This window comes from Coregonus lavaretus (genome assembly GCF_964263955.1).
Source record: "Coregonus lavaretus genome assembly, contig: HAP1_SCAFFOLD_2336, whole genome shotgun sequence".
Classification (NCBI taxonomy): Eukaryota; Metazoa; Chordata; class Actinopteri; order Salmoniformes; family Salmonidae; genus Coregonus; species Coregonus lavaretus.
This window is the reverse complement of record NW_028159930.1, coordinates 60200-72500: the sequence shown is the minus strand read 5'-3', so window position 1 is coordinate 72500 and position 12301 is coordinate 60200. Positions and strand designations below refer to the sequence as shown.

The 12301-nt window shown below is 46.1% G+C and overlaps 1 protein-coding gene across 1 annotated transcript in view; it reads right to left on the bottom strand.

The window, feature by feature from the left end:
- The window catches only part of tkfc (triokinase/FMN cyclase), a gene marked incomplete at its 3' end in the record, with an annotated part of 15603 nt that extends 7574 nt beyond the window's left edge, over positions 1 to 8029 (bottom strand). Inside the window, exons 1-9 of the mRNA XM_084196698.1 lie at positions 7555 to 8029; positions 6027 to 6216; positions 5237 to 5529; positions 4971 to 5049; positions 4780 to 4869; positions 4066 to 4100; positions 2383 to 2467; positions 1845 to 1934; positions 1560 to 1676 (exon numbers count right to left, since the gene is read on the bottom strand). Of these exons, the coding sequence (XP_084052824.1) occupies positions 1560 to 1676; positions 1845 to 1934; positions 2383 to 2467; positions 4066 to 4100; positions 4780 to 4869; positions 4971 to 5049; positions 5237 to 5529; positions 6027 to 6216; positions 7555 to 7560 (985 nt within the window). The remainder of the gene's footprint in view (positions 1 to 1559; positions 1677 to 1844; positions 1935 to 2382; positions 2468 to 4065; positions 4101 to 4779; positions 4870 to 4970; positions 5050 to 5236; positions 5530 to 6026; positions 6217 to 7554) is intronic.
- Positions 8030 to 12301: the final 4272 nt, after the last annotated feature.

The window sequence follows — 12301 nt, the reverse complement described above, 5'->3', positions numbered from 1 at the left end:
TTCTCACCAAACCAGTGTTACAAGGTGACTGTGTGTGTTCTCACCAAACCAGTGTTAGAAGGTGACTGTGTGTGTTCTCACCAAACCAGTGTTACAAGGTGACTGTGTGTGTTCTCACCAAACCAGTGTTACAAGGTGACTGTGTGTGTTCTCACCAAACCAGTGTTACAAGGTGACTGTGTGTGTTCTCACCAAACCAGTGTTACAAGGTGACTGTGTGTGTTCTCACCAAACCAGTGTTAGAAGGTGACTGTGTGTGTTCTCACCAAACCAGTGTTACAAGGTGACTGTGTGTGTTCTCACCAAACCAGTGTTACAAGGTGACTGTGTGTGTTCTCAACAAACCAGTGTTACAAGGTGACTGTGTGTGTTCTCACCAAACCAGTGTTACAAGGTGACTGTGTGTGTTCTCACCAAACCAGTGTTACAAGGTGACTGTGTGTGTTCTCACCAAACCAGTGGTACAAGGTGACTGTGTGTGTTCTCACCAAACCAGTGTTACAAGGTGACTGTGTGTGTTCTCACCAAACCAGTGTTACAAGGTGACTGTGTGTGTTCTCACCAAACCAGTGTTACAAGGTGACTGTGTGTGTTCTCAACAAACCAGTGTTACAAGGTGACTGTGTGTGTTCTCAACAAACCAGTGTTACAAGGTGACTGTGTGTGTTCTCAACAAACCAGTGTTACAAGGTGACTGTGTGTGTTCTCACCAAACCAGTGTTACAAGGTGACTGTGTGTGTTCTCACCAAACCAGTGTTACAAGGTGACTGTGTGTGTTCTCACCAAACCAGTGTTACAAGGTGACTGTGTGTGTTCTCACCAAACCAGTGTTACAAGGTGACTGTGTGTGTTCTCACCAAACCAGTGTTACAAGGTGACTGTGTGTGTTCTCACCAAACCAGTGTTACAAGGTGACTGTGTGTGTTCTCACCAAACCAGTGTTACAAGGTGACTGTGTGTGTTCTCACCAAACCAGTGTTACAAGGTGACTGTGTGTGTTCTCACCAAACCAGTGGTACAAGGTGACTGTGTGTGTTCTCACCAAACCAGTGGTACAAGGTGACTGTGTGTGTTCTCACCAAACCAGTGTTACAAGGTGACTGTGTGTGTTCTCACCAAACCAGTGTTACAAGGTGACTGTGTGTGTTCTCACCAAACCAGTGTTACAAGGTGACTGTGTGTGTTCTCACCAAACCAGTGTTACAAGGTGACTGTGTGTGTTCTCACCAAACCAGTGTTACAAGGTGACTGTGTGTGTTCTCACCAAACCAGTGGTACAAGGTGACTGTGTGTGTTCTCACCAAACCAGTGTTACAAGGTGACTGTGTGTGTTCTCACCAAACCAGTGTTACAAGGTGACTGTGTGTGTTCTCACCAAACCAGTGTTACAAGGTGACTGTGTGTGTTCTCACCAAACCAGTGTTACAAGGTGACTGTGTGTGTTCTCACCAAACCAGTGTTACAAGGTGACTGTGTGTGTTCTCACCAAACCAGTGTTACAAGGTGACTGTGTGTGTTCTCACCAAACCAGTGTTACAAGGTGACTGTGTGTTCTCACCAAACAGTCGGAGTATCTCCTGGTCTGCTCTCATCAGTGACAGAGACACTCCGGCCATCTCCAGTGATGTCATAAATGACCCCGACATCGCCCGGGCAACCCGCACCCCACGACCCTCTGTAACCATGGCAAAAAAATAAATAAAAAATTCAAAGAGAGATTCCACAGAGAATGTAAACAAGGTGCCCCCAATAACGATGTGAGGTTAACAATGAGCTTTTCATAATGCAATAAAATACAATATTATGCATCGTTATTCACACAGTTTGTCAGTTAGTGTCTTACCCAGGTAGTGTATGGCAGAACTAGTAACAACAGCTATCTCTAGACAAGACAGCGCTCCAAGGTTGTTGACACACAGAACCACACTGTCACCTGTACCGGAGAGAGGGAGGGTACACGGTTAAAAGGAGGGTACACGGTTAAAAGGAGGGTACACGGTTAAAAGGAGGGTACATGGTTAAAATGAGGGTACATGGTTAAAAGGAGGGTACATGGTTAAAAGGAGGGTACATGGTTAAAAGGAGGGTACACGGTTAAAAGGAGGGTACACGGTTAAAAGGAGGGTCCATGGTTAAAAGGAGGGTACACGGTTAAAAGGAGGGTACATGGTTAAAAGGAGGGTACATGGTTAAAAGGAGGGTACACGGTTAAAAGGAGGGTACATGGTTAAAAGGAGGGTACACGGTTAAAAGGAGGGTACACGGTTAAAAGGAGGGTACATGGTTAAAAGGAGGGTACATGGTTAAAAGGAGGGTCCATGGTTAAAAGGAGTTTTCCACATTTTCAACTTTTCACTGATTAAGTGCGGTGGCCCTTGTACCCGACTTCAGCGACAGATGTGATTGGCTGGCAGGGTTGGTCATATGGTCTACCATGGTCTTCACCACCTGGTCTGCCGAGGTCACCTAAAAGAGAGGTCATCATGGCAACATCATCATCATCTCCAGCCCCGATTATATACAACATCTCCAGCCCCGATTATACACAACATCTCCAGCCCCGATTATATACAACATCTCCAGCCCCGATTATACACAACATCTCCAGCCCCGATTATATACAACATCTCCAGCCCCGATTATACACAACATCTCCAGCCCCGATTATATACAACATCTCCAGCCCCGATTATACACAACAGCTCCAGCCCCGATTATATACAACATCTCCAGCCCCGATTATATACAACATCTCCAGCCCCGATTATATACAACATCTCCAGCCCCGATTATACACAACATCTCCAGCCCCGATTATATACAACATCTCCAGCCCCGATTATATACAACATCTCCAGCCCCGATTATATACAACATCTCCAGCCCCGATTATATACAACATCTCCAGCCCCGATTATACACAACATCTCCAGCCCCGATTATACACAACATCTCCAGCCCCGATTATATACAACATCTCCAGCCCCGATGATACACAACATCTCCAGCCCCGATTATATACAACATCTCCAGCCCCGATTATATACAACATCTCCAGCCCCGATTATATACAACATCTCCAGCCCCGATTATACACAACATCTCCAGCCCCGATTATACACAACATCTCCAGCCCCGATGATACACAACATCTCCAGCCCCGATGATACACAACATCTCCAGCCCCGATTATATACAACATCTCCAGCCCCGATTATACACAACATCTCCAGCCCCGATTATATACAACATCTCCAGCCCCGATGATACACAACATCTCCAGCCCCGATTATACACAACATCTCCAGCCCCGATTATATACAACATCTCCAGCCCCGATGATATACAACATCTCCAGCCCCGATTATATACAACATCTCCAGCCCCGATTATACACAACATCTCCAGCCCCGATTATACACAACATCTCCAGCCCCGATTATATACAACATCTCCAGCCCCGATTATACACAACATCTCCAGCCCCGATTATACACAACATCTCCAGCCCCGATTATACACAACATCTCCAGCCCCGATTATATACAACATCTCCAGCCCCGATGATATACAACATCTCCAGCCCCGATTATATACAACATCTCCAGCCCCGATTATACACAACATCTCCAGCCCCGATTATACACAACATCTCCAGCCCCGATTATATACAACATCTCCAGCCCCGATTATATACAACATCTCCAGCCCCGATTATACACAACATCTCCAGCCCCGATGATACACAGATCAAATTAATAGAAATACAACAGGTGCATTTCAAATGCCACCGTATTACTACACATTTACATTCGAGTCATTTTAGCAGACGCTCTTATCCAGAGCAACTTACAGTTAGTGAGTGCATACATTTTCATACTTTTACTGGCCCCCCCGTGGGAATCGAACCCACAACCCTGGCGTTACAAACGCCATGCTCTACCAACTGCGCTACACGGGACCACATGACACCCTTCTATTACATATGTGCACTACTTTTGACCAGATAATAGAGTGCAATTTGGAACACAGCCTATACTGTACACTAACTTTATTACACTGACCTTTGACCTCTTAATGCCAGGCTCACCATGGATACCTGAGGAGAAAGACATTAACATGATCTAAATAATAAATAACTAACTGCTCTTTCCCCCCCAATATAAGTTATCTATTCCAAACATTTAATGTAATTTACCCAGACCCAGCTCTCCCTCCCTCACCCAGTACCAGCTCTCCCTCCCTCACCCAGTACCAGCTCTCCCTCCCTCACCCAGTACCAGCTCTCCCTCCCTCCCTCACCCAGTACCAGCTCTCCCTCCCTCACCCAGTACCAGCTCTCCCTCCCTCACCCAGTACCAGCTCTCCCTCCCTCACCCAGTACCAGCTCTCCCTCCCTCACCCAGTACCAGCTCCCTCCCTCCCTCCCTCACCCAGTACCAGCTCTCCCTCCCTCACCCAGTACCAGCTCTCCCTCCCTCACCCAGTACCAGCTCTCCCTCCCTCCCTCCCTCACCCAGTACCAGCTCTCCCTCCCTCCCTCACCCAGTACCAGGTCTCCCTCCCTCACCCAGTCCCAGGTCTCCCTCCCTCCCTCACCCAGTACCAGCTCTCCCTCCCTCCCTCACCCAGTACCAGCTCTCCCTCCCTCACCCAGTACCAGCTCTCCCTCCCTCACCCAGTACCAGCTCTCCCTCCCTCACCCAGTACCAGCTCTCCCTCCCTCACCCAGTACCAGCTCTCCCTCCCTCACCCAGTACCAGCTCTCTCTATCTCACCCAGTCCCAGCTCCATCTCCCCAGCAGGCAGGTCAAAGGAGGGCAGACAGCCTGGAACACTGCAGGGAGATAAGCTGACACCCAGAGTACCTACAGGAGGAACATACACTCGCCGTAAATACTCACGTGACAGATACAGACAAGAGAAAAGCTGACTGGGTGAAACAGTCGTGAGCGTGCGTAGATCTCACCAATGCCCTTCACTGCCTCTGTCACCTTGGAGACGATCTCATCCAATGGACAACCTTCTTCAGCCAGAGCCCCAGCAAGCTGAACGAGATTAAGAGAGATCAATGACTTTATTTTGATGATGTGGTAACATCAAAACAGTCCTAGATGATTGGGTTTAAAGTTGAAGTCAGTGGTTAAAATCCTATATCTGAATATAAAATGCTATACTTTTGTCTTTTATAACATGGTCAAAAAGAGATTACACACTGTTCTATTTATCCATTACCTTGTGAACGAACACCGTCCCACACAGGCCCCTCCTCCCCGCCTTACTGGGTTGATCAAACGCACAGTCGTCGGCGACAATCACCATTTCGACTGCGACGCCACGGTTACGGGCCTGTTCGGCAGCGAGGCCGAAGTTGAGGCGGTCTCCGGTGTAGTTCTTAACGATGAGTAGAACGCCCAACGCTCCAGCGTCACGTAGAGACAAAATGGCCGCCAGAACGCTGGCTGGGGGAGGGGATGCAAAGACACCACCTGCTACTGCTGCTGATAGCATACCACTGCCTATGTACCCTGGAGAGAGAGAGAGGAGAGAGAGAGAGGAGAGAGAGGGAGAGAAGAGAGAGAGAGGAGAGAGAGAGAGGACAGAGAGACAGAGAGAGGAGAGAGAGAGAGAGAGAGAGAGAGAGAGAGAGAGAGGAGAGAGGACAGAGAGAGAGAGAGAGAGAGAGAGAGAGAGAGAGAGGAGAGAGAGAGAGGAGAGAGAGTGAGGGGATGCGTGTGCTGGCTCGTGCCCAGGCCCCCCTCCTGAGAGCAGGGCCACTCCTCCCCTGAGGACCCCCAGGTCAGCCCTGACCACCACCCTGTGGCCCCTCAGTAGAGAGAGACTGTGTGTGTGTGTGTGTGTGTGTGTGTGTGTGTGTGTGTGTGTGTGGTGTGTATACATCTAGAGACCTCGTCAAGAATGGTTGGGTTGACAGTCGCTGGACCCAGATTTCGAGTCCCGGTCAGGTCCCCTGAATTCGCAACATTGGTGTCTGAATGTGTGTATTCAGGTATGCGTGTCCTACCTGCGTGTGCTGGCTCGTGCCCAGACCCCCCTCCAGACAGCAGGGCCACCCGGCCCCTGAGGGCCTCCAGGTCAGCCCTGACCACCACCCTGTGGCCCCTCAGTAGAGAGAGACATCCAGAGCTAGAGACAATGCCTTCCAGGGCTTCGTCTACACAGCGGTCCACTGAGTTTACCAACTTCTGCCGGGGCTGGGAGAGAAGAGACATCTGATATATAAACCTACAGAGGCTACACATACACTAACCCTGTAACCATACGATAGACCTACAACACATAGACTAACCCTGTAACCAAACCATAGACCTACAACACATAGACTAACCCTGTAACCAAACCATAGACCTACAACACATAGACTAACCCTGTAACCAAACCATAGACCTACAACACATAGACTAACCCTGTAACCACACCATAGACCTACAACACATAGACTAACCCTGTAACCATACCATAGACCTACAACACATAGACTAACCCTGTAACCACACCATAGACCTACAACACATAGACTAACCCTGTAACCATACCATAGACCTACAACACATAGACTAACCCTGTAACCATACCATAGACCTACAACACATAGACTAACCCTGTAACCACACCATAGACCTACAACACATAGACTAACCCTGTAACCATACCATAGACCTACAACACATAGACTAACCCTGTAACCATACCATAGACCTACAACACATACACTAACCCTGTAACCATACCATAGACCTACAACACATAGACTAACCCTGTAACCATACCATAGACCTACAACACATAGACTAACCCTGTAACTACACCATAGACCTACAACACATAGACTAACCCTGTAACCAAACCATAGACCTACAACACATAGACTAACCCTGTAACCATACGATAGACCTACAACACATACACTAACCCTGTAACCATACCATAGACCTACAACACATAGACTAACCCTGTAACCATACGATAGACCTACAACACATACACTAACCCTGTAACCATACCATAGACCTACAACACATAGACTAACCCTGTAACTACACCATAGACCTACAACACATAGACTAACCCTGTAACCAAACCATAGACCTACAACACATAGACTAACCCTGTAACCATACGATAGACCTACAACACATACACTAACCCTGTAACCATACCATAGACCTACAACACATAGACTAACCCTGTAACCATACCATAGACATACAACAGACAGACAGTGTAATACTGTACAAAACAATATAATGTAATACTGTACAAAACCAGAGGCCAATGATTGAAGGCCTAAGCCTCTCGTTAGCTACATTTGTCCTTTTCCACTAATGACAGTAAATGGACTATGCTCCTTGAGATTGAACAGGTGTCTGCCATGCACTCATGAATGGCCAACCATTCTGCAGGCTACTCAGTTCAAAAGCATCCCAAGACAATGTATTCGCAGCATTCAGTGACTTTCCATCGAAACAAGCGGTTTATGTGTACATTTTGAATTGGTTTTAGAGATTATTTTTTTAAGGCAGTTATCTTACCTCCATGCTGTTGCTGTTGTTTACTTCAAACGCTTTGAACTTCGAACCTCACGCTAGTGACAAAGACTCCTATAACTTCACCAAGATAGACCACAGCCCGTCGTTTCAAACGGGAACAAATGAGTCATAGTGGGCAGAACAGCAAGGAGTTGGGCAGAGCCAAGCGAGGTCCTGTTGGCGTGTTCTAGCAAACATGTGCATATTTCCGCCTACTCTGTGAAGTACGTGTGTGCAATAACTCTATTCGCCTTTGCACTCCTTCTAAACAACGCTATTTTTTTTTTCAAACTTTGGCAAAGGGTAACGTCTACAAAACCTAGTCCATATTGTAGTTTGGGGAGCAGAAAATTGTATTGAGATCAAATGTTTCATCGATGAGAACATTTGCAGAATGTAGGTCAAAATCCATCTAGATCCATCTTCTCCCACTGCCGGACACTGGGCTACCTTACACTACCATAGTTAGCTATGTAGTGAGTGGAAACGACAAGCGGATGCTTCACATTTATACATCCGGGGAAATATCTGTCTCATTGTTCTATCTGTGCTGGTGATGCGCAGTTCCTCTTCTTCAATGGGGTATAACGGCGGTCGGCATCCAATATGTTGCATTACCGCCCCAAACTGGACTAAAATATAAATCCATTATACTTTGTGAAACAAAATGGGAAAAGGGGAAAATAAAAAATGTAATTAAAATAAAACACCCTTCCAACTAACCCCACACTCCATGCCCTCCTGCACACTTCCCACACCTTGGAATCAATTAAATTCAATTAAATTCAAAGGGCTTTATTGGCATGGGAAACATATGTTTACATTGCCAAAGTAAGTGAAATAGATAATAAACAAAAGTGTTTACAGTAAACATTACACAAAAGTTCCTAAAGAATAAAGACATTTAAAATGTCATATTATGTCTACATACAGTGTTGTACCGATATGCAAATAGTTAAAGTACAAAAGGGAAAATAAATAAACATAAATATGGGTTGTATTTACAATGATGTTTGTTCTTCAATGGTTGCCCTTTTCTTGTGGCAACAGGTCACAAATCTTGCTGCTGTGATGGCAAACTGTGGAATTTCACACAGTAGATATGGGAGTTTATCAAAATTGGATTTGTTTTCGAATTCTTTGTGGGTCTTAGTAATCTGAGGGAAGTATGTGTCTCTAATATGGTCATACATTTGGCAGGAAATTAGGAATTTTCCACCTCATTTTGTGGGTAGTGTGAACATAGCCTGTCTTCTCTTGAGAGCCAGGTCTGCCTACGGTGGCCTTTGTCAATAGCAAGGCTATGCTCACTGAGTCTGTACATACAGTGCCTTGCAAAAGTATTCACCCCCCTTGGCGTTTTTCCTATTTTGTTGCATTACAACCTGTAATTTAAATGGATTTTAATTTGGATTTCATGTAATGGACATGCACAAAATAGTCCAAATTGGTGAAGTGAAATGAAAAAAAAACGTTTCAAAAAATTCAAAAAAATAATTAACGGAAAAGTGGTGCGTGCATATGTATTCACCCCCTTTGCTATGAAGCCCCTAAATAAGATCTGGTGCAACCAATTACCTTCAGAAGTCACATAATTAGTTAAATAAAGTCCACCTGTGTGCAATCTAAGTGTCACATGATCTGTCACATGATCTTAGTATATATACACCTGTTCTGAAAGGCCCCAGAGTCTGCCACACCACTAAACAAGGGGCACCACCAAGCAAGCAGCACCATGAAGACCAAGGAGCTCTCCAAAGAGGTCAGGGACAAAGTTGTGGAGAAGTCCCGATCAGGGTTGGGTTATAAAAAAATATCAGAAACTTTTAACATCCCACGGAGCACCATTATTAAAAAATTGAAAGAATATGGCACCACAACAAACCTGCCAAGAGAGGGCCGCCCACCAAAACTCACGGACCAGGCAAGGAGGGCATTAATCAGAGAAGCAACAAAGAGACCAAAGATAACCCTGAAGGAGCTGCAAAGCTCCACAGCGGAGATTGGAGTATCTGTCCATGGGACCACTTTAAGCCATACACTCCACAGAGCTGGGCTTTACAGAAGAGTGGCCAGAAAAAAGCTATTGCTTAAAGAAAAAAATAAGCAAACATGTTTGGTGTTCGCCAAAAGGCATGTGGGAGACTCCCCAAACATATGGAAGAAGGTACTCTGGTCAGATGAGACTCAAATTGAGCTTTTTGGCCATCAAGGAAAACGCTACAGTTGAAGTCAGAAGTTTACATACACCTTAGCCAAATACATTTAAACTCAGTTATTCAGAATTCCTGACATTTAATCCTATTAAAAATTCCCTGTCTTAGGTCAGTTAGGATCACCACTTTATTTGAAGAATGTGAAATGTCAGAATAATAGTAGAGAGAATGATTTATTTCAGCTTTTATTTATTTCATCACATTCCCAGTGGGTCAGAAGTTTCCATACACTTAATTAGTATTTGGTAGCATTGCCTTTAAATTGGGACAAACGTTTCGGGTAGCCTTCCACAAGCTTCCCACAATAAGTTGGGTGAATTTTGGCCCATTCCTCCTGGCAGAGCTAGTGTAACTGAGTCAGGTTTGTAGGACTCCTTGCTCGCACACGCTTTTTCAGTTCTGCTCACACATTTTCTATAGGATTGAGGTCAGGGCTTTGTGATGGCCACTCCAATTCCTTGACTTTGTTGTCCTTAAGCCATTTTGCCACAACTTTGGAAGTATGCTTGGGGTCATTGTCCATTTGGAAGACCCATTTGCGACCAAGCTTTAACTTCAAATCAAATCAAATCAAATCAAATTTTATTGGTCACATGCGCCGAATACAACAGGTGCAGACATTACAGTGAAATGCTTACTTACAGCCCTTAACCAACAGTGCATTTATTTTTAACAAAAAAAGTAAAAATAAAACAGCAAAAAAAGTGTTGAGAAAAAAAGAGCAGAAGTAAAATAAAATAACAGTAGGGAGGCTATATACAGTGGGGTACCGGTGCAGAGTCAATGTGCGGGGGCACCGGCTAGTTGAGATAGTTGAAGTAATATGTACATGTGGGTAGAGTTAAAGTGACTATGCATAAATAATTAACAGAGTAGCAGCAGCGTAAAAAGGATGGGGTGGGGGGGCAGTGCAAATAGTCCGGGTAGCCATGATTAGCTGTTCAGGAGTCTTATGGCTTGGGAGTAGAAGCTGTTGAGAAGTCTTTTGGACCTAGACTTGGCACTCCGGTACCGCTTGCCGTGCGGTAGCAGGGAGAACAGTCTATGACTAGGGTGGCTGGAGTCTTTGACAATTTTGAGGGCCTTCCTCTGACACTGCCTGGTATAGAGGTCCTGGATGGCAGGAAGCTTGGCCCCAGTGATGTACTGGGCCGTACGCACTACCCTCTGTAGTGCCTTGCGGTCGGAGGCCAAGCAGTTGCCATACCAGGCGGTGATGCAACCAGTCAGGATGCTCTCGATGGTGCAGCTGTAGAATTTTTTGAGGATCTGAGGACCCATGCCAAATCTTTTCAGTCTCCTGAGGGGGAATAGGCTTTCTCGTGCCCTCTTCATGACTGTCTTGGTGTGTTTGGACCATGATAGTTCGTTGGTGATGTGGACACCAAGGAACTTGAAGCTCTCAACCTGTTCCACTACAGCCCCGTCGATGAGAATGGGGGCGTGCTCAGTCCTCTTTTTTTTCCTGTAGTCCACAATCATCTCCTTTGTCTTGGTCACGTTGAGGGAGAGGTTGTTGTCCTGGCACCACACGGCCAGGTCTCTGACCTCCTCCCTATAGGCTGTCTCATCGTTGTCGGTGATCAGGCCTACCACTGTTGTGTCGTCGGCAAACTTAATGATGGTGTTGGAGTCGTGCCTGTCCATGCAGTCATGGGTGAACAGAGGGTACAGGAGGGGACTGAGCACGCACCCCTGAGGGGCCCCCGTGTTGAGGATCAGTGTGGCAGATGTGTTGTCCTGACTGATGTCTTGAGATGCATAAATAGTATGCATAAATAATAAACAGAGTAGCAGCAGCGTAAAATAAGGGGATGGGGTGGGGGTGGGGGTGGGGGGACAATGCAAATAGTCTGGGTAGTCATGATTAGCTGTTCAGGAGTCTTATGGCTTGGGGGTAGAAGCTGTTCAGAAGCCTTTTGGACCTAGACTTGGCGCTCCGGTACCGCTTGCCATGCGGTAGCAGAGAGAACAGTCTATGACTAGGGTGGCTGGAGTCTTTGACAATTTTTAGGGCCTTCCTCTGACACCGCCTGGTATAGAGGTCCTGGATAGTAGGAAGCTTGGCCCCAGTGATGTACTGCGCCGTACGCACTACCCTCTGTAGTGCCTTGCGGTCGGAGGCCGAGCAGTTGCCATACCAGGCGGTGATGGAACCAGTCAGGATGCTCTCGATGGTGCCGCTGTATAACTTTTGAGGATCTGAGGACCCATGCCAAATCTTTTCATTCTCCTGAGAGGGAATAGGCTTTGTCGTGCCCTCTTCACGACTGTCTTGGTGTGTTTGTACCATGATAGTTTGTTGGTGATGTGGACACCAAGGAACTTGAAGCCCTCAACCTCTCTAGTGATATATATGTTGAAGAGGGTGGGGCTTATGAAAAAAAAATGTATGCTAAGCTTATCACTAACTGTAAGTAGCTCTGGATAAATGACTAAAATGTAAAATGTAAATGTAAATGCTTAAGCTGCATCCCTGTCTCACCCCACGGCCCTGTGGAAAGAAATGTTTGTGGTTTTTGACAATTTTAACC